This window comes from Danio rerio, chromosome 15, assembly GCF_052040795.2.
Source record: "Danio rerio strain M-AB ecotype USA chromosome 15, GRCz13ab, whole genome shotgun sequence".
In the NCBI taxonomy this organism is placed as follows: Eukaryota; Metazoa; Chordata; class Actinopteri; order Cypriniformes; family Danionidae; genus Danio; species Danio rerio.
The window spans coordinates 39894265-39916811 of NC_141035.1; the positions used below are offsets into that span (position 1 = coordinate 39894265).

The 22547-nt window shown below is 41.9% G+C and overlaps 2 protein-coding genes across 6 annotated transcripts in view; one reads left to right on the forward strand and one right to left on the reverse strand.

The window, feature by feature from the left end:
- Positions 1-22547, reverse strand: part of nphs1 (NPHS1 adhesion molecule, nephrin) — a 486431-nt gene that overhangs the window by 439666 nt on the left and 24218 nt on the right. Inside the window, exons 5-6 of one of the 3 annotated variants that reach the window (XM_087283293.1) lie at positions 19725-19809; positions 5913-6034 (exon numbers count right to left, since the gene is read on the reverse strand). The exons of 1 other annotated variant lie outside the window; for it this stretch is intronic. The gene's annotated coding sequence lies outside the window, so the exon portion shown is untranslated. The remainder of the gene's footprint in view (positions 1-5912; positions 6035-19724; positions 19810-22547) is intronic. One more of the 3 variants, XM_087283292.1, reaches the window with a different exon arrangement.
- The window catches only part of kirrel2 (kirre like nephrin family adhesion molecule 2), an 85811-nt gene that overhangs the window by 25241 nt on the left and 38023 nt on the right, over positions 1-22547 (forward strand). For all 3 annotated transcript variants that reach the window (XR_015508658.1, NM_001099344.2, XM_087283015.1), the window contains 2 exon segments: positions 20328-20480; positions 21773-21922. Coding sequence is in view for 2 of the 3 variants with exons in the window: in NM_001099344.2 (NP_001092814.2) it covers positions 20328-20480; positions 21773-21922 (303 nt within the window). In the remaining variant the exon portion in view is untranslated.

Below are 22547 nucleotides of genomic sequence, written 5' to 3' on the forward strand. Positions count from 1 at the left end.
TGACAAAAGGAGTTTGGTTTGGATTGCCAGCAATAAGTCAGACTTGTTTCCAGTGCATGTTGGACTCCGGCAGGGCTGCCCTTTGTCACCTATTCTGTTTAGAATTTTTATGGACAGAATTTCAAAGCGCAGCATTGGGCTGGAGTGAGTCCTGTTCGGGGACCACAGGATTTTATCTCTGTTATTTGCAGACGATGTTGTTCTATTGGCTTCATCGAACATGGACCTTCAGCATGCACTGAGTGTGATGCGGCTGGGTGAGAATGAAGTACGAGGCCATGGTGCTCCACCGGAAAAAGGTGGTTTGCCAACTCCAGGTTGGAGGAAATCCTTACCCCAGGTGGAGGAGTTAAAGTATCTTAGGGTTTTGTTCACGAGGGAGGAAAGGATGGAATGTTAGATTAACAGGCGGATTGGTGGAGCTGTAATGTGGTCGATGTACCGGTCCGTTGTGGTAAAGAAGGAGCTGAGCCAAAAGGCAAAGCTCTCAATTTACCAGTCAATCTACACTCCTTCTCTTAGTTGTGGTTATGAGTTTTCAGTCATGACCAAAAGGACAAGATCTCAGACACAAGAGGCCGAAATAAGTTTCCTTCGCAGGGTGGCAGGGTGCACCCTTATAGACAGGATCAGTAGCTTCGTCAACCAGGAGAAGCTTGGAGTAGAGCTGCTGCTCCTCCACATTGAGAGAAGTTAGTTAAGGTGGTTCGGGTATCTGTTTTGGAAGCATCCTGGATGCCTAGGTGGTCCAGGCATGTCCAACCAGGAGGAGGCCTCAGGGAAGACCCAGGACATGCTGGAGGGACTATGTCTTTCGGCTGGCCTGGGAACGCCTCAGGATCCCTCCAGAGGAGCTAAAGGAAGTGTCTGGGCAGAGGGAATTGTGGGGTTCTCTTCTAAGACTGCTGCCCCATGACCCGGCCCTGGAAAAAGTGGATGAAAATGACTTAATGAACAATAATAAGCAATGGACATTTTTACTCAATATTGATCTATAAGCCAATCACACAGCAGACATATGCAACAACAGGAATCTGTAATTATGTTGATATTTGACACATTTTATGTCATCCAGTATTATTTAGCGAGCTCAATTCACTTTGCCGCCAGCATTATTTTCTGTTAAACAGTTTTTTACTATAATATAAATATTAAATATTTTTTTTATAATTTTATTTAGGTAAAACACTTTTTTAAAAATATTTCTGTAATTGTTTATTTTTTGAAAATGCAATAAGTATATTTTTGTTTGTGTACTGTATATATCCTGTCAGTTATAGTTCTTCGGAATATTATATTTTATATTGTATATCAAGTATATTACAGAAGATCGGAATCTCCAAAACATCTGAGTAATGTGTTAACAGTTTTTGTTAATTAACAATACTTTAAAATGGTATTTAATTAAGTGTCTAATCTTTGAGGCTTTTAAAATCTTTAAATTATCGAGATTGCATTTTTGCCATATACTGCTCAGCCCTATTGTAAGCTATTGATTGCTGTAGCAACATGGCACATTATTGTACACATTATAATGTAGCGCTACTGACCAATTAGCAACCACTGCCATATAACATTTTGTCTTAAAAATACATTTTTGAACTCACTGTGTGTTTTACATTACAAACAATGCAGTTGCTGTAATTACCAATTACTATACAATTAGGTATTTTGTTCGGAGGAACATTAATGTTATTAATTTGCATTCTTTTCTTTTATAAATGTAGCGAATTGATTTAGGTCATTGTAGTGAAATAGTAAGTTAAGCATGCACAGTACTGCAGTAAATGTCTGATCTTATCCGTTGCAATCTCAAATTAAGTAGGCTTTTCTTTTTGTCAAACCATTAGAAGCAAGCCTCAATTCTGACTTTATTCTCAGTCAGACAAAAGGTTTTGCCGTGTCACCGTTCTGGAATTGTGTCAATTATGTAAATCTGTATCTCCATATAACATATTTTATAGACTCATAGAGTCTGAGTTAGAATAAGCAAGCAAGATGGACCAAGTTTCAGAAGGTCATCTTTAATTTGGAGTGTGAACTATTCAATCCATTTAAAAGTCCCTACTAGACACTATTTTGATGAATGTGGAGATGGTCAAGCGTAGATACTGGTGCAGGGGTGTGTCTGCTGCTTTCACTTTTTTTGCTCAGCTTGTTGAGAGTGGGTGATGGATAGGCTTCTAATGGACCCCCTCAATCATGAGCTACTTAAGCAGGCTGATCAGTAACAGAGCGGCAAAGAGGCCAAACCAAACCCCCTTTCAACTGAGCCACAGGGAGGTTCCGCAATCATCCATGCTAGTGATTAGCCCTGTAACAGTCCTTGCGCTGCAAGCTTTCTCTCATTTACCAAACATCTGAGAAAGCTATGGTCCAAACTCACCATGAAAGAGTCTTGAATTGTCAGCCAGAATCTTAAAAGACTGAGCCTTTAGTCCCAGTGTGACGCGGTGGCTTAGTGCGAAAGCTCTTTTGTTTTGCTAATGTTGTTAATGGGCTCACTTAAGTGTAAAAAATAAAGCAGACTCAACTCTGTTGGGGGGGAAAGATTTCTTTTAAAATTCAATTTGCATTGTACAAAGGTGTTTGTACTAGGCATGCCAGTGTGAAGGTGTGAACTGTACTTATTTTTCAGTGGAAGCTTCCCGTGAGTCCTCAAGAGTTTTCTAAAACGCCATGGGTTTAAAGTGGGACAAATGTATTAGCCCTGTTCCGTAGAGCCAAGAAAAGAAATCACAAATATTAGTAGAAGGTAGGGTCTGTCGTCTAGATCTCCCTTTTGTCTCTGTCTCTCCATGTGATTCAGTGTATCCTGTTAACAAGTGCCAGCTTCATCGAATACCCATAACACAAGTCAGTGTGTGTGTGTGTGTGTGTGTGTGTGTGTTTTCACACCAATTAACAGCTCTCTTTTGGTGCCTGCTGAGGTGATGATGGCCTGTCTCTGGCCAGGCGCATGGTGTTTGTGTGTATTAGGAGTTTTTTTTTTTCTTTGTCATCTTAAAGGCACTGAAGAAAGCTTCACCTTTTTCTATCTTCATCAGTACAATTTGTAGTTGTAGAAATCTGGGAGAGCCAACAGGTATTTATAGGCATATTTCAGTGTTTGTAGAGTTTTTTTGTGCAAATTTAGCACTGGCCGACTTGCTCTTTGTCAAATTAACAACGCACTCTGCACCGTTCGCAATCTGCTCCTTAAGAGGTAAAAACTCCTCCATTGGCTGGCAGTTGAGTGGTCATTAATATCAGGCTGGTCCTCATTGGCACAAATGGCAATGCTGGAGAAAAAATGATTCTGTCCACCCTCTTCCTTTCTTTCCCTCTCTCCCTCACACCATCTTTCTTTTGGCTCTCGGAGCCAAACTAGCATCCCCTCCTCTCTTGCACTCTCAATCTAGATAATTCAATCTGTCCAATATCAAATAATCGCCTCCATTTTTTCGGCCCATTTTAACCTTATCACTGGCGCTGCTTCCTCAGGGGACCGAGTCTCGTTTCACCTTGTTAAAAGAGAGAGGGAGCCCAAGAGCGATAACCTGGGATCGGGGTGAAACGAGGCGGGTGACAAATAGTTCTCTAAGGAGTGGGGAGTGAAGACTGTTGGTTGTTCTCACAATGTGAACGAGCGGGCAAACAGGCAAGGATGTTTTTTTGTGTGTGTCAGCTAAGGACATCATGTATAGTAGGAGTGTTTGTTTGTGAAAAAGTGTGTGAAAATGTTGTGCTGTATGAGTTTGTGAACACTGGAACCCCTCTGCGTCCCTTTTTAACACTCTCTCCTGGCACTTAATTAAAATCCAATAAGGTTCTCGCCTGGTGACCATTGTTCCAGACCTATGTTTACCTTCTCTAGGAGCATCGCTAGCAGCTTAAGCTTGCAAGAAAGTGGGGTCAATAGGTCAAGCTTGGACTCTACTCGCCACCCTGAGCGAGGGAGAGGGGGGTGGATTTTTTTCCCCTCATCTTCCTATTCTTCATGTTTTGTCTCTCGCTTTCTTTTTCTTTTCCTCATTTCCCCTGCAACTTAATCCATAAGCTTGATTGTTCTAAGCTGATTTCAAGCTTGCCCCTGGGAGGAGATGGGCTTTTGGAGTTGGTTTTAATTAAGATTTAAAGGAAGCCTCCCTCAAGAAAGAAAGATTGAGTGTTTTCTCCAGATGAGAGTGGACAAGAGGAGGTGGAACAGATTGGCCAGAAAAAAAAACAGTTATACATTAGGGAATGAGAAATGCATTTCATGAAAATACAATATTTTATGTCTGTGAAATAATAATAACTTATATAAAGTGTGTATTCATTCACACTTGCAGATCAGTTTTTTTCCTCCTTTCATATCTCTCATCACATCTGTCTCTGCTTCTACGTCTATCTCATTCAGTCTCTCACTGCTGGGATGGAAAATCTAAATGATACTGTTCATTATGGAAAAAAAAAATCACAATCTATAAAGATTGATTTGGGCTTCCCAAGATCTAAACCCATATCCTGTAAAGACGTATTTGGAACTCTGCCGAGCTGCAGGCAAGCAATCTCCAGATTATCTAGATGTTGTAATGATCGATAGCGACACCTTATGTACCCTTTTTCACTGAAATGGTGCTGATGCTGGAGGCTGGACTCTGGAAATCTGTGAAACTCTCCTCAAACTGGCTCACACATTTAAACTAGACTTTCAGAAACAGCATATTAATCAATTAATATAAAAATATTTTATTTTATTTTTTTTGTGCTTAAATGTATATTATACTAAATAAATCATTGGAAAGTTTCCAGACTTGGTTCTGGTGTCCTGACGTATACCCATCAGATTATGCAACCAACACTGTATATGAATGTTTCTGAGGTTGTGGTTAGGGATTAGGTAGGTTAGGGTGACATTACAGCTTTACATCACACTACTTCAGGGTAAAATTTTCACTGGTAGCAAAATCTGAGCGGTAGCATACTGCGTTGTCAGAATGTGCTACCTACTTTTTGAATGAGAGGTAGGACAACGTAATCAGATAGAACAAATCGAAAGAGCACCGACATCAGAACAGGAGTAATGAATTAAAAGCACGTACCCTTCTTGTTTACCAGCCTCTGAAGTAGCCCAGAATCTGTGCCTTACCTGCTAATAAAGCTTTGTTTATGTAATCTGTAAAGCAGTCATGGCATCTGGTGCTTAAATCATGATCTGGATCTGTTGGTGTCCTGGTTATGACCGTAGAGGGAATTAGATTCCTACAGAGTGGAAAGTCTGTATGTGAGTGTGTGTCTTTATGTGTGTGTGTGTCATCCCTTTCTGCCTTTCTTTGCTATTGCCTATCTTTCATTCTCTCACATACGCTCTTTCTTCTTTTTCTCTCCTTCTGTCTCTCTGGATAATGGGCTTGTACACAGGTGGCATGTCCCTTCGATGGACACCCCCCAGACGTCCTTGTTAGACACTTAATTAAATGCCTTATCACAGGAAAACACGCTGAGACATTCCAATATGGGCCTGGCCATCAGAGATACTGCCACGACCAGACAGCGTCCATCTATTATTGGGGTCTGCTTAACTGTCCAGGCAAACAGAGAGTGTGTGTATATGTAAGTGTGAAGGTATAAAGGAGTAAGAAGTGAGTGCGCAAAATAAGAAATGGCACGAGTTGTTTTAGATAAAGAGTAAATGACAATGGGAAGTAAGAATGAATGGCTAAGTTTGCCTGTTATTAGCATCACCATTAGGAAATGTTTTGTATAAAGAACAACAATGCAATCTTACACACAACATAGGATCATTCTGAAAATGTAGCTCTATATACATTTCTGGAGATTGTGAATTATATAGCCAGAAGTACGTATGGCTGCATTTTGTCTTTAAAAAGATTGCTACAGGGCGGTATAAAGCTGTTCCTTTTTGCACTTACCAGCTGACCGCTTACTTCTGTATGGAAGGTATCCTGCTGTTACCAGTTTATCCGGTGTACGTTGGTGGACTTGATACAAAGAGAGGAGTTGACCACGACGATCGGGTTCAAGTCCGGTGAATAATAGGTTTAGAAAGCTGGTAAGACAAAAACAGAAGCTAAAAAAATAAAATAAACAAGTAAATAACAGGGTGAGAATGTGGTAACATTTGAAATTGAATTGAAAAATCTGAATTGCTTTGCTTTGGAAGTGGGTGGGTCGGGTCAATCAATGCTTTTGAAAACACTATTGGTTGGGTTTAGGGAAGAAGGAGGGTGGGTCAGTCGATTGGTCAGTCAGTCAGTTAGCCAGTCGACAGCGGCCTCTGGTGGATTTACCCGAGAACAAAAGTTGCTAATGGCACTCACGAGAGAAATTTGAAATCTGATAAAGCGTACACAGCAGCCTTTGGTGGATTTGCGAAAATAAAAACGACAAAAAATAAGTATTTCCTGGGACGTATTTAGTGCTTTCAAGAAATGTATATAGGGGTACAGGGCCGGAGTGGGACTGCTTTTCAGCCCTGGAGTTTCAAGCCTCAGACCGGCCCAACTCAGTTCACGACAGACTATATTAAAATAAGGTCATTTCCAATTCAGTTTGTAATTACAATATCACGTCTTTTTTAAGAAAACAGCTGCTTTAGAACTTCAAATGTTTAACAACTCTAGCAGTATTATATGTCTTAACAATAAAAATGAAAAAAAAAAAAAACTTACTCTGACGAGAATCAAACCCCCATCGGTGGCGTCGTATTCTAACGTGATAACCACTAGACCACAGTAGTTGTAGTCATATTACCAATAACTTGCAGGCTATATATAAACAGAGCAGAGCTACGGTAAAATAATGAATAAGAAGACTGGTCAAATAAATAAATTAATTTAAAAAGTGTGACTGCTGAGAGCAACAGATTCTGAAGCTAGGAACACCGGCCCTCGCGGCCAAAAAACGGACCGGCCCACCGGGAATTCTCCCGGTCTTCTTGATTAGCCAATCCGGGCCTGTAGGGGTACGTTTTCAGAATGAGCCTTGTTTGGTCTTTCGCAACTTATTGATTCAGTTGCTAATTCATATTAATGTGTGCAATCTCATTCATACATTTTAGTATAGTTTGCTCATGACAGGTAGTTTAAGGGAGCACACTTCCTATTAAAAATCGTACACATTCATATAAATGAAGTCATATGAATTTGAAAGAATTAGCCACTTTTCTGTCAATACACAAAGTCGTTACACTTCCTTGTGAGATCTGGCTCAGATGACTGAACAATTATAACTGACTTATGACCATTCTACATCTTTCTTTTGTACCATTTTTTGGACAACCTGAGATGAATCTTAATTTCAAATGTAAACAGGTTGTGAAGCTAGAAGGAACCGGGATTTTGGTGCAAGGCTTGTGCCAAGTGTAGGTGGGTTATTAGCAGGAAGATTTGCAAAAGTGTTCACATCTGTCCTTCTGTGCATACCTTCCCACCCACCACTACCACTGCTCCTCCCATGGTCAGTTAACTTTTAGAGCCGATGACAGGAGGGAAGAAAAATCTGTAGCGAAAGAAAGACACAATAAAGTGTTTAAGTTCATCGCGCCACTAGCCGAGTTAGGCACGCTAGGTGTTAAAGAAGAGCAGGGAGGTCAATAGTGTTCCCTCCCATCACATTCTTCAGCAAAGCTAGGCAGGGATCAGCACACAGAGACCATATGTCCCAATCTTGGGTCAATGATCCACCCCAAATGGAAGGACAAAGCCCCTTTTTACTCAATTGAGACCGGGGAAATCTGCAATTCCACACTGGAAGCATAGCACCAGTCAACAAGGAGATAGTGAAAAGGAGGAGGACGGGGAAAGAGGCAGAAAGAGAGTGCATGAGAGGGACTTGGCATTTTCCATCACATTAACTAGGAACAATCCTGCCAAACAGCCTTGAGGCTCCTTCTCTTTTCTCCCGACTTCGTCTGTAAGTTGCCCGGTTCCAAAGCCCCCAGGAGACTCTCTTCAAAAAGCTTAGTGTCCATTCCTCTTGCTCAGATGCTCGGCTAATAATGCCACAGCCAAAGCATAGAGATCTATATCTCTGGCTATCACAAAGCAAGTTCTCTTATGTTTAAGCTTGGTCTTGTGCACTGGGGAGTTATGGGTTCACGGGGGCACATCACATTTTTTAAAAGGGCACAACAAACCTATCCAATCATAAGCTAACAGTCAGGTAGCGCATCCTGGTGGGAAGGTGCGGTCTGACGGGGGGTAGTCTGAGCAGAAGAAAGAAAGAAGAGAGATAAAGAAAGCTTAGCAAAGACATGGAGAGGCCAGAGCAGCACTGTAAAGTGCACGGGGTTCCTGGGGGAGAAATAGATCAGGCATGTATTCTGGCGCTGCAGCGATTAATATCAGCGGAGGAAAAAAGGTCAAACTTGACTGGAAAACGCTACAGTATATCATTGTTACTGGCACGGCCCACATTTCATACATCACGCCATGCTGTGCTGCCTCGACTCTCCCGTCGCTGGTCTCGCAGCCACAGCCCACGCCAAGTATTATCAAAGATTGATAGAGTGTCCTAGTTAAGTGGGGAGGGTGTAGGAAGTTGGAAGGAGGGATGAAGCTGGGAAGGAAGATTTGCCACCTCTGTGCTTCAGGGTTACAACTTGTTGTCTTGTTGAAACACGATGACACCAATAAGGGAAAACGAATGTATTTCATATCTTGGGCTAAAACTAACATCACGGATGGCACGTTTTGGCTGAAAATAATGCTTGTTTGGAGTTTTGCGAAAGGTTGTTCAGACATTGTGCGTGTGGCTCTTTATCTTCCCTTTTTCTCTTGTTCAGAGTGCTTGCTTAATAATTAATTGATTTATTAGTTCTCTCATTAATCATTCATTCATTAATCAGGACCAGATTTTTCCAAAGGAAGTGGTTCAATCCGTAAAGACGAAAAAAAAAAATCCTGACTTCACATTTCAGCCTAATTATGCGTCTTTACTAATCACCACCAAAGAAATGGAGTTTCAGGAAATTACTTTTTTTCTTCCCTTACTCCCCCCCTCTCTCTCTTTTCTTTTGCGCTAAGCAAGCCAGGATGTATTGAGGTCGGCAGGTAAGATTTTTCTCAATCCTTTTTCCTATCCTCCTTCGCCACCCATTATTTTCGGTTCTGCAGGGTTGTAGTCATCAGTCATGTTTGAGCTCGTGCTAATCTGATGAACAGGAAAGTTTGTTCTTTAATGAACAGGAAAGTTCGTCCTTTAATTAAACTACCCACCCCCCTACCACCTTAGCTTGATAGAAGAAGGAACTGCAAACTGTGGTGACTGTGAAAACCAACAGACATCGATTAATCACGGTGGTTTTGAAGGCTGTCCGTGAGTGTGGGTCAGCCTTTTCATGGTGAAGAGGCGGCTCATTGTTTCAACCAATGGCACCCTCCCCTAGAGACATGAAGGAGCTGTTTGTTTAATTGTATACTGTTACGTGATGTGGATAGAAGTCATTGCCATGTATGTGTTGAGAGAAAGAGAGCGTAACGGGAAGACTGAAGCTAAAGAGAAATTCTAATGGAACCCAAATTAAATCTCTTGCATATCAAACAAACCGCTGGTTTTCAAAAACAACACTCAGACATGGCCGGTCTCTTTTTCGAGGAGAGAGGGAAAACATCAAATTAGAGAAAGCTTCAATAGAATTGCCAGCGCCACATTAACCTCCAAGCGGTAAAAAAAAGCACACACATTGAACAACCCTAACAAGGTATTCATTGAACCCATCTCTCTTTATTTTCCAACACACATACTCCCATGTTCGCACAGACTTGAATATGCCACTAACAACTGAGGTTACCGCTATCTTCTCTGCATTTAGACCAATAAAGTGCATGGCCCTCTTTGCTCTAATGAGATGCATACATTTACAACATCACTTCCTCATTAAAAAATAATAATAATAAAGACAGTATGAAGGGGGGGGGAAATGTATTAATTATGGAACGCACTTCCTCCTATCATAGAGAGCCACAGGGGCCTCCACTGGGCTCAATTAGGAAGTGTAGGCCACAAATCCCCAGACTAAATTAATTGACACCCCTGGGCATTAAGCCTAGCATCCAATAACTCAGTATAAGTGCTAGATTTCTTTGTTTTCATTTCATTTGCAGGCCAGAGAGATCAACAAAGGCAAATTTAAGGGTGGGGGTGTACATTTAAATGCCATCTTTTCATTGACTTCATGGTTTTTTAATCATCTTTCCATATTTACTGTGCTGCTTTTTCCTCCATGTTGTTTACCCTGACTTTGCAGCCAGAGAAATGAATCGAGAACGCATATAAAAGCTCTGCTGATTTATTTATTAATTTGTCTTTATTGTATTTATTTATTTCCCCCCCGCAGTGAATGAGGTCCGTCTGAGGCAGACGGATTGTAGATGTTTCCATCATTGTGGGGGTGTTGATGCATACAGCAACCCACACATTTATGCAAAGAGTGCACGGCGCTAATGATTTAAAAGCACACTAGATCTTAGATCATACTGTACACAAAGCAACAGAGAGTGAGTAAGATAAAGAGAAATTGCTGCATGCTGTAGGAGAGAGAGAGAATTAGAGAAAGGCGGCACGAAAAGTAGATAAAGTAGAGAGAGAGAGGAGGGAGAGCAGCAGCAATAATCGTCTCCAGAAAATACCAGGAGACCTGCAGGAATGAAATGACAAGACTGGCTCAATCAACATCTTGTCAAGACAGTTGGTTGATGTGTAGAGACAATCTCATCCTCCCCCTCTTCCTTCCCTCTCTACTTTTTTTTCCGTTCCAGCCTCTTTGTGTTCCTAGCGGAGAGCTTTCCGTCTGTGAGTAGAGGAGTTCTTATACTCTGAAGTGGGAGAGTGAGAATGGGAACGCCGGAATAATGACACTTGGAAAAGTTCTGATGCTCACCAGAGACACGGCACAGCAGAGGAGTGCGTGACAGACACAGCTTCTGCTGCGTGCAGAGGACCCAAGTGCCACACATATTTCAGTATCATTCTGATCCCAGGGTTTAACTGTTAGGACGAACTGGCAGGATGTTATGTGCTTTCTAAAGTGCTCATGGAGGTTGCTAGGGTATTGGTGGTTGGTAGGTGTTCTGGATGGCCCAAAGTATACTTCAGTTTTCATGCATACATGAGGGTGTGTGTAATGTGCGTAATAGTACAACACTCTTCAACGAGCAACATTATTTGAGCTATCTCATCGCTTTGCATAAAGAATAATATAAATGCAAATATCAATCTGTGTTATCTGTGGTCAGCTTTGTATGTCAGGCTAGTTGTTTAAAAAGTCTGTATGAACCAGAAGGTGCTGGGACTTTTATTTTAGTATGTTGATGTACTTCTAACTGAAACAGAATATTGTGTAGGTAGTGTTTGCGCTTGGATCATTTCCTTTTGGCAAACTAATGGTAAGATGGGCACGGTTAAGACTGTAAAGGCTGAATCCATCAAACTGATAGTTGTTGCTATAGATCAGATATGGTTGGGAAAATGATTTATATTATTTCCCATTAATAATTTTTTCTATAAATTATATTTTATTAACGATTACCCCCAACTAAATCCTAAACCCAACCATCACAGTAACGTAAAAATAGCAGATGTACAGAGTATTATTCATTCATTCATTCATTTTCTTGTCAGCTTAGTCCCTTTATTAATCCGGGGTCGCCACAGCGGAATGAACCGCCAACTTATCCAGCAAGTTTTTACACAGCGGATGCCCTTCCAGCCCATCTCTGGGAAACATTCACACACACACACTCATAAACTACGGACAATTTAGCCTACCCAATTCACCTGTACCGCATGTCTTTGGACTGTGGGGGAAACTGGAGCACCCGGAGGAAACCCACGTGAAGGCAGGGAGAACATTCAAACTCCACACAGAAATGCCAGCTGAGCCGAGGTTGGAACCAGCGACCCAGCGACTCAGCAACCTTCTCGCTGTGAGGCGACAGCACTACCTACTGCGCCACTGCCTCGCCCAGAGTATTATTGATGTTATCAATTACCTTAACCCTAAACCCAACTGTCACCGTCCTGTATAAATACTAATTATTGTTATACAGTGTCATAAAAAATGCTGCTATATTGATGTGCCAATCACACTTCCGGCCAGCCTCATATCCGATCTAGACCCAAACTGACCTCAACCGAGAAGGACTGTCACTCCAAAAGCAGAAGCAACTGATCAGAATTTGATTGAAGACTACCAAAGCATCAGTGTATTAACTTTCACAGATTACCTGTTCACCTAAAGTCCAACAATGTGCACTACCAAATAAGCATTGTGTATTTTGATTTCAGACTTTAAAAATGAGAAACTGCTTATGAAAGATTCTAACAGCAATGTGTGGCTTAGCATACATCCCTAACAAGAGAATAAGACAGAGTGAGAAATAACTGCAGGGTGAGATGCTTGATTATAGATTTCCTTCATTCCCTCTGAAAAGCATGGGCTTGTTTGAGCCCTCTTTCTGTCAGCAGCTTGTTCTTCCCTTCTCCACCCCTGCTGGAAGCTCTTATGTCCTATTCTCTGTTTCTCTTGCTGCCGCGGACCCCCCATCATCCCCGTCTCACTCTCTCTGTCGACAGGCTGACTTGAACCCCTGCAATTTTCATGCCGATAAATAGAGAAAGGACAAGACTAGGGAGTGTGCGAGCGAGGCCGTGGATGTCTGGAATGCGGAGAGGGGAGCAGAAACAGCCATGGAGGAGGCAAATCAACAATTTGTCACACCTTATGTAACTGTGAAAAGGGCCCCGCTCAGCATTGATGCTGGGGATCAGGCCTGGCTGACAGGAGAAAAGAGAGAGGGATGGAGGGAAAAAAGAAAGTGGGGGTTTACTAAAGGGATTGGCGGGGCTAGAAGAAGAGAGGGAAGGACAGAGGAAGAAGGTGTGATGGATGGATGAGCTGTATGGCCGTCCTGAAAAGGGTCTCGCACCATGCCAGGATGCTTACAATAGACTGCAGACTGAATAAGAGGCTAGGAGGATTAAACCCCTGCAAACAGCTCTTAAAAAGCTGTTAGGCTGCAATTTAGACACAAAACAACACTGAAAGTAAGAAAGGAAAGATGCAAGCGGAGTGTGAGGCAGGAGATAAGGTGCAGAAGATGAGAGAGGGCAAATGGAACAGGGGAGGAGAGGAAAGGAATGAAATGTGGCAGATTCTGAAACTGCAAAAACAAATACAAGTGGCCCTTGGCTCAGTTTGTTTGCACAATAGGTAGAGTAGAGGGCTATGGCTCCATTTAGCCTAATGTGTTTTAGAACAAAAACAATCCATGTGTACACTAGTACTTCATCTAGCATTTCTGAAACGATCTCAATCACTGAAAACATACACATGATAACGAACAACAATCAGAGAAAAGCTTCCATTTCTATCAATGTTGTAGTTTACAGGTCATCAGAATTGGTCTGTTATCTCCCAGTAGTAGCATTATGTTCTTGTGATAGAGGCTAGTCTAAGTCTATGCAATGACCAAAAAGACCCAGAGAGTGAATAGCAAAGCCTTACTGTGTGGTCACACCGAAGGTGATGAGAGCATCAAAGTTTGCTCTGGCCGCCCTGATGACAATGATGTCTACCTAGCTTGGGCAATGAGAGCGTCTTAATTCCCTACATTGATCTCTTTTTTAAAATATATATAACATTAATTCACATCAACTTGCCAGTTCTCACATTTTTTATGTATGTCACCAGGGCCGGAGTGGGACTCCTTTTCAGCCCTGGAGTTTCAAGCCTTAGACATCCCTCCTCGGTTCATGACTGACTATTAAAATAACGTGAGTCGAATGATAGTTACGTCATCATTAACCTGCAGGCTGCATTTTGCTCACGGGGCTGCGAGAAAATAAATAAAAAGAGCGGAACTGTGGCAAAATAATGAATGAAAAGAGTGAGGCTATGGTCAAATAAATACATAAATGAAAAAGTGTGACTGCTGAGAGTTTAAGCAGCTAGGGACACAGGCCCTCACGGCCAAAAAAACGGACCAGCCCATCGAGAATTCTCCCGGACCTCTCGATTAGCCAATCCGGGCCTGTATGTCACTGTAAGATAACTTTGTAAATAATTGGAAATTAGGCAACCGCAATAATCAAACCCTTGGGCACAACTGTTCACAGTTCCCAGCACTTTGTTCTCTGAACTCCTCCCAAACGGTGGACTTCTACATTCCGATTGATTGCCGTCAACCACATCAAAGCTAATTTCCATGAAGTTGACTTGATTTCAACTATCCTTGACGCCCACACCGGCGAAGAAATGCCATGTCGCTCTTCGCCACTTATCGCTCCTGGCTACCATTGAAAATGAATGCCTTCAGGCAACTTTGACACTCTCACCACTTTCAGTGTGAATGCACAATGAGTTTTCAGATGTCTTCATTTTGCTCCATCCACACTGACATGAAACACCAGTATCTCCAAATGGAAATGACCTCTGCGGCCTTTTCAGAAATCGGTGGTAGGATCAAGGGGGGCGAAGTCGGAGCACTCATTCTGATCCCCTGGGCTCTGCGATTGGTTGGGGAAATTTCAAATCGAACCAAAACAAACCATTACATTTGGCTTAAGATTGGCAATCAAAATTTGGCACACTGCAACCTGCAGAACATGGGAAGTTTAAAATTAAGAATAAAAATCGGTGGTAGTGTGGACAGAAGATGCAACCATAGAAAAATATTTGCATTGTAAAACTAAAAAGCATTAATGTAAACGGAACCTTTGTTTATAAAGGAGACGTTTTTAAATGCGCCCTAGAAAATGTTATGAGGACTTTGGTATACCACATCTTCAGATGTGCTTAAACTATTTCACACATGCGCACAAACACACACTCACCCTCTACAATGAGAGTGAAACAATAGGGTCTACCCGCACCAATCAAAAGGATAATTCCATGGTGCAGAATGGAGCTCAGCTCTTTCCAGCTTGGGTTTAGTGGCCTTATCTGCAGCAGGCACAATGGATCACTTTTAGGCAGCCCTGTTTATTTCCAGTGAGTTACTTTTTCTCAATAGTTTTCTTTTTCCGCTGCACTCATCCTCCCCTTTATCCTTCTTACTCTTCCATCCCCATCTTTGCTCTAGACAAGTCTTGAGCACAGCGCTCAAGGTGCTGTTTGTACTTAACAGAAGAGCAATCCAGCTCAGTGATTTTTATCTATCTGTCAACATTTTAGCATGATCATGAATCCATGTGAGCTGTATTACCTTCCTGCAACGTCCTACCGTTTATAATCAGAGTTGTCAGAACAAACAGTGAGGAGGTAGCGGGAGGGCTAAATATGGCTTGACATGGGATAAATATTCTGATTTATCTGCAACTGTGCCAGGGGCAAAACTAAGTGCCACACGCACAAACATACACGCTCACTAATACCATCAAGACTCCCCGCTGTCCCTAGTGAGGGTAGACCAGAGAGGGATCATTGCTAACATCTGTTCGTCCGCTCGTCCCAGTGAGACAGAGTGCATGGCTCCCTCCTCAGATGCATCCTGGGCTCTAAAAACAGCCTGGAGAAACTAGGGGAGAGTGAGAGAAAAAAGCAAAGCTCTTTAATATGTCATGCTCAAGTCAGGCCCAGCTGCAGCTGCACTTAACATGTGACAAAAAAAGACAAAGTCACTGTGTCAAAGTAGCAACTAAATGTGAGCCGCAATCCCCACAGCACGCTTGCCCTATTTACGCCACCACATGAACACACACTCCTCTCTGCTTCCATCCAGTGCCGTGAAATGATATTCCATTTTGAAAAAATCCGGATTAAAGTGTATCAGGCCAAGTGTGTTGTGACCTTGTTACTAGGGGAAGGGGGAACGCGTAAACACACAGGCGCACGCAGATGCCACACACTGTGGAGCAAATCACAACGTAGGTTTTAGAAACGGCTTTCTGTGTCTTATCCCACGCACCTCTTTATTTGTTATGGTATCTTGTTATGGCGTTGCGCGAACCAGACAGCCACACTAACACCAAGTTTGACCTGCTCATTATGTGAGTATAATATTTATTATGCTTTTCTATATTCATTTTCTATTTCTGCTTATGAACTTTTCTAATGTTAAATTAGTTTTCGTTCTTTCCTTGAGGGCAAAACCTGAAAAGAGTCCACCTTAAAATGTGCGCTTCTCTCTTACCGTGGCTCATCTCAACACCTCCTTATTTTTATTCAGCGTTTTTCCTTCTTTCATCCCTCTCTTCTCTGTCAGGAATGAACTCATGTAATTAAGCCGCTAACATGCCGTTAAAGAATTGGCTAATTCAGCAAGGAGGAATTATTCCAATTTGAAATGACTCATTAACCAGACGTGATATTTTGTTGAGCTTCTCTTGAAGCAAGATTTGGAGAGCGTTGAATCACTCCTGCGGTGTGAACTCATTTCGCTGTATATGTGGGTTTGTGTGCGTGCATGTCGACATGCATTGCAAGAATAATAAAGATGCTTATGGTTTTGCTCACAGGCCGTACATTGATACGGGCGCATGGCTTGTAAATGGGCCCGAATGCAAGCTGGGAATGTCTTGTGCGCGAGAAGGAGTGATTAAAGACACGCACAGAGGCACAACTCAAGTGAGGGGTCTAAAGAGGAACTATTGAATGTACAAAAGCCCTTAAACATCGGCTCATCCTGATGAATTATCACCGCTCGTAAACATTTAGATGCTGGGGCAAGATTCTTTAATTGCAATCGATGTTCATCCAGTACCTGATGCAAAAAGGAGAATCCCAGAAGCACAACACAATTACAGTATCTGTAAAAAGACTCAATATCTCATAAAAGTGGAGCTCCAGGGATGGCAGGAGTTTGCAAAAAAAGAATGATTCTATATAAACATACAGTTAAAGGCTTTGCTTAGAAATACTGCCGCTAATAACAATGTCAAGAAGAGTTTTTATTTTTGACAAAAGAGCCTCAACAAAATCATTGTCTGTTTGGAAATAAATTTGTTTCTAATACTTGTGAATTTATCATTTTTGTTTACTTTTACCTTAGTAATACGTACAACAGCAAGAAAATTATTTAATCCTAAAGGGGAAGTTTAATCAAGTAGTTGGGAATTAAATAGGTAGCTCTTATAACAACAAACAACTAGTTGTAAGCATTTGGTATGCTCTTCTCAGCAACAGTTCCCATGGAAATAGAGTGCTTGTGTGAAGCAGGGTGATCTGGAGCATAGTAAAAAGGAAAAATGGTCATGTCCAACTTTACTCAATTGGTGGAGTTGGGTTCCTTGCCACTGACTTGCTTGGTTGGGAATTTGCGGAGCTGTGATTGATTGATTTGCTCTTTAGTGTTTGTACTTCCAACAGCCACAGCCATATCACCCTGCATCCCAAGACCGGTTACTCACTGAAGCTAAGCGGGGCTGAGCCTGGTCAGTCCCTGGATGGGAGACCATATGGGAAAACTAGGTTGCTGTTGGAAGTGGTGTTAATGAGGCCAGCAGGGGGTGCTTAACCTGTGGTCTGTGTGAGTTCCAATGCCCCTGTAAAAGTAAAGGGGGCACTATACTGTCAATGGGCGCTGTCTTTCGAATGAGACTTTAAACTAACGTTCACATTACACAGTGAAATTTAAACCACACTGAATTGAACTTCAACTCTGAAAATTGGGCTGACACGGTTTAAATTTACTAGAACGTCTATGTTAAGCTACTTTGACACATACATTGTAAAAGCGCTATATAAATAAACAAGAATTGAATTGAAAGTAGTAGGTGGCAGAATCAGGAATGACGAGTTTACATTTAGAAATCGCTCTTACAATTTCCAAACCTTCCAATCCTACAATTTAATTTGCTCAGCAGAAGCCTGGTCTGTACAATTTAAAGACAAGGAAGCAGAGGTGGCATACTTCCATTTTATTTGCAGTGTCTCCCTCCCTCAGCTCTCTATTTCTTCTCCTGTCTGGCTGTGTCCATCCTCAAGAGAAGAAAAGAGGACTGTCAGCACAAGTGGGAGAAAAGAGCAAGTTTGAAAAGACCTGAAATCTGCACTGGCCTTTGCCTCGAAGGGAAAGAAAGCTTATGTTTCTGAGAGAGAACACTGGTGTGGGGTTGTGTAGGAGGTTAGGGGGGTGGATGGTCTTTGCTGCACCCCTTGATGGAGTGGATAATTGAGTCTCGACCAAACTCTGTCAGCCAAGCTCGGAAGCCCCTTTTCAGCTCAAAGAAATGCAGTGAGAATGATGAAGTGAGAGAGAGAGTGAGAACAACAGAGAGTGAGAGAGGATGGAGGAGAAAGAAAATCCCGGGCTCCCTCAGGGGGGGGAAAGCCGCTATTGAAAAGCTATTAAACTTGCATTTAGCAGGATTGATTGGAAATGAAGAGGCCTATTAAAACCAAGGGACAAGAGGACAATGGTGTGTTTCTGGCCACCGTATGTTGCCCTCCTTTCACCGTCTTGCTACCCCCCCTCCGGGGTGGGGCCCCCTACCCTGTCTGTTTAAACACCCCTGGCCCAAAGAGAGAAGTTTCAGAGAGGTTTAGCACCAGCTGAATAGATCCCTCTTTATCCACCACTGGCACCCTATTCTCCTATTTAACCACACAGAAATAAAAGGGCAAAGAAAGAAGAGGAAAGGCAGAAAAAATGGGGGGACGGTCCTTTTCTTTTAGAGGGACCAGTAACAGCCCTCCCCTTCTAAAACCTCCGTCAAATTGGGCTCTTTTTCCCCCTTCTTTCTCTGAAATCTCGTGTGAATGGATTAGTTACTTCTGGCTGGTTGCCATCTTTCTACTTTCAAGAGGGCTCATGATGCACCAGATCCAATCATCAAGCTCTTGCAATGGAGAAACACAGAAATGTGTGGAGGAAGGCTCTATGTGTGTGCATAAAAGTGACTAGGATAGTGTGTGTGAGGGAAGGCTGTTTGTTGTTTAGTCTGGATGCATTTATTGAGTTTTTTTCTCAGCAGAATGGAGAGCCTCTATGCAAATCAGGCAGGAAAGAGAGAGCAAATAGTATTTAAAACCAGAGAAAGAAAGATGGCAGCCCAACCAAAAGACAGGAAAGTAGGGAGGGGGCAGGTGCATTTCTTAGCCTGCAACGGATGGCTCTCATGGGACGCTAAAAGCTCTTTTGATTGTTTAACATACAATTTTACCCCAAAAAAATCCATCTCCCCCACCCTGGGAAATGGTAGCAGATTCTCTGGCTCAACGGGACATCGCTTTCCATGTCATTCTATGCAGGTTGCCATATGGGCATAGGAAAGAGTTAAATAAGTCATGACCAGCTGACGCCTAAACCTCTTGCCAAGTGCAGAAAACTGTTCTACAATGTGATATGGACTGTGCTTTTTTTCTACCAACCAGAAGATGATGCAACGTTAGCCTTTTCTGCATCAATCAGCAACGTGCCTCTCACTGGCCTTGGTTAAAAATGTAGCACGGTGTGTGTCCAGTCGTGAAACTTGACTTAAAAGAGTTTGTTAGGTAGGCAAAGTTGTTTTAGATCAGTGTAAAAGGGTAATATGCTCCTAAAGCCTAGTGCATGGCTACTGCAAGGAAAATTGTGTTTCATTGTGTGACTGGAAGAGTATTACCAGCTGCAGAGAGATGGTGAATGTGAGCTGGAATGGTTCTTGCTGATTCAGCGCTAATATACTATTGCGCTAATGTGTTCAGTGCTTTCCCATCTCTCTCCCTGTACAAAATCACTGACCTGAAAGCTGGACTGGTTAGAGCAAAAATGACAGATAGGCTTTGGCTTTAGGAGGAAAGTATTGCTGTAGTTTACCAGGGTGATCCAACAAGCTACTGGTCCATTTCTAAGCACCGGGGAATCTTGTATGTAGACCAATTGTTGCAAAAAAGTGCCACTTCTGCAATTAAAGAAAAAAAAAAAAAATGTTATGGGCATGTCTTTTTAACCCATTTGATGAAAGCAGGACATGCTAATAGACTAAAACCTGGCATTTGTAAACTGCTATGAAGTCTTAAGCCCTTTAGGATGCTTTTGACTTTTGTCATCAGAAAATATATGATAAACTATAAATTGTAGCTTTTAAGAACTACTATAAAAAAGTATGGCGCAATGGCATGCTTATTATAAATACCCAGAAAACAATTTTGTGTTTATAGACATCTAAACATACACAGTTTGGCAAACTAGACTAGATTAGACAGACTTTATACATTTAGTTATTCATTTCTGTTTATTTGATGACTAGTCTAGTTTTGGCCTATTCTAAAATGTCTATTAGATTGACTGTCCAAATTTAGCTTTTAAATATCTATTAGACATCTTTTAAAAACAGAAAATGCTGGCTGAGTATTTGCAACCCAATGTCAAACAACCAAAGTATTAATCTGTGTTTCTTTGTTGTGTTCCTTTCTCTAGTGTCTCAAGCAGCCTACTTCTCCCAGCAACCCCAGGACCAAGTAGTGGTTGCTGGCCAATCAGTAACCTTGCCCTGTGTGATTGTGGGATACCGAGGCATGGTACAATGGACCAAAGATGGCTTGGCGCTAGGTGGTGAACGAGACCTTCCTGGTAAGAGTTGTACAATTATACAATTTTTATGTAACACTTTATTTTGAGGGTCCAATTGAGTATTAGTAGACTGTCTGCTTAATATCTGGTGATACTGCTCCTTCAACAGACATTTAACTGACTATAAGAAACTTTGCAAGTACATGTCAACTTACGCTAACCCTAACCCCAACTGAACAGTCTACTTAAAATCTAATGAGAATTGGTTGGCATGAAGATGCAATGTAACTTAAATTCAACCAATGAACCATCTAAATAAAGTGTGACCCACTTTTATAATGTTTATTTTGCTAGCAAACATTGTTATTCTTTAGATGAACAATTAACCAATGCAAGTTAATATACTAAAAAATAGTTTTGGTAATCTTCAATCAAAGTCTGACCATTTGCTATGGGCTTGGAGTGGTGGTTCTTCTATGTTGATGTCAGTTTGATAGCATCAGCCACAATATTCTTAACCACGCCCCTCTTATCGATATTTTGCTGTGAGGGAATGATGTGCAAAAAGACAGCCCCACCCCCTACTCAATATTCAGTTTTAGTAGGAAGTACATCAAGATACTGAAATAAAAGATACTGAATTCTGATTCACATGGTCTTTAACAAACAAAACTCCTTTTATTGAATGGTGCTTTTAAACACAGAGTCAGATTTAAAGAGTTAAAAAGAAAAAAGTTAACGTAATTAATTTTCAAGGTGCTTTTAAATGGTGCACTGGTTTGTAATTAGCTGGAAACCCAGTTTCCTATATGTCAACCAAATTTAGAGCAAGTAGCAAGGCAGAAATGATGCTGTTCCCCCAGGAGGTACACAATGCTTATTGAAGTCAATTTACAAAGGCTTAGTGTTCCCTTATCTTCATCTTTTTCTTTCCAATTAACAACTGGGAGATAAAACCAATCATAGATTGGCAGGTAAAGGGCAGCCTCCCTCCTCTGCAGCGGATGTGGCTTTGAGTAATGTCCCTGCCTCACTTCCTCAACTATTGAGTGAAGAAATGGGAATGCAAACAAACACCGCAGCTAATGCAAACTAGCGTCTAATTTGTCTAATCACCTCAACCGTCTGCTCAGGCTGAGGTGGAGAATCAATCACCGCTTGTGTCAAGCAATGACATTCAAAATGATTTCCCCATCAGCTTTAAAAGGTAGCAACCTTGACGGTTATGGCTGTCTAAGCGAGGGATCTCACATGTTGACCATGTGACACAAAGATGCTAAATCTCAAAACTAGCCCTATCTGTGATGGCAATGTGTGTGTCTATCTCTAACAGTGTTGTTTGTTTGGACCAGGTTGGGTACGTTACTCTCTGATGGGAGACCCACTATCAGGCGAACACAGCTTGGTGATCGATTCAGCTGAGCTAGGCGATGATGCGATCTACGAGTGTCAAGCCACACAGGCTGGGCTGCGATCACACAGAGCCAAACTGACAGTGCTGGGTAAGAACTGCGAGCATGTGTTTGTGTGATATGAGTGACTGAGTGTGATTGAGAGCGAGAAGAAACCACTCTCTTGCAAGTGATTAAAAGCAGGGGGAAATTGCTCATAGCCCCCAATTTCATTAGCGCTATTTAAAATACTGCCTCAAATGCGTAACACTGCAAAATTCTCTGCTTGGCATAAAACACTTCAGAGATCCTAGCCCCATGCAATCATAAGTCATGCCTTCATTATTTATTCGCAATTTTAAATCATGCCACAACAGGACTCCTTTTTTTTTCAAACCAAGCAAAGCCAAATCAGAAACACTGAGGAAAATGCCCCCCCACCCCCTCAATGTTTTATTCCCCTTCCTCTCTGTATCCTACTGACACTTAACATGGTGAAGGGCCAAGGAAATGTGATTGCAGCAGTCACAAATGACTTGCGTGAATAGTTAAAAGTCAAAGTCTGCACAGTTAGCACATTCTACAGTGACTCACGGAATTCATCAACCGCAGGGCTGCTTTTACATTAACGAAATGTGATTGATCTACATATTCTCCGGCATTTAGCGACAGGGGGTAAAGGGGTGGGGGGCGATAGTGGAGTAAGAATGATCACTGGGGATTTCAGCTCAGTGTT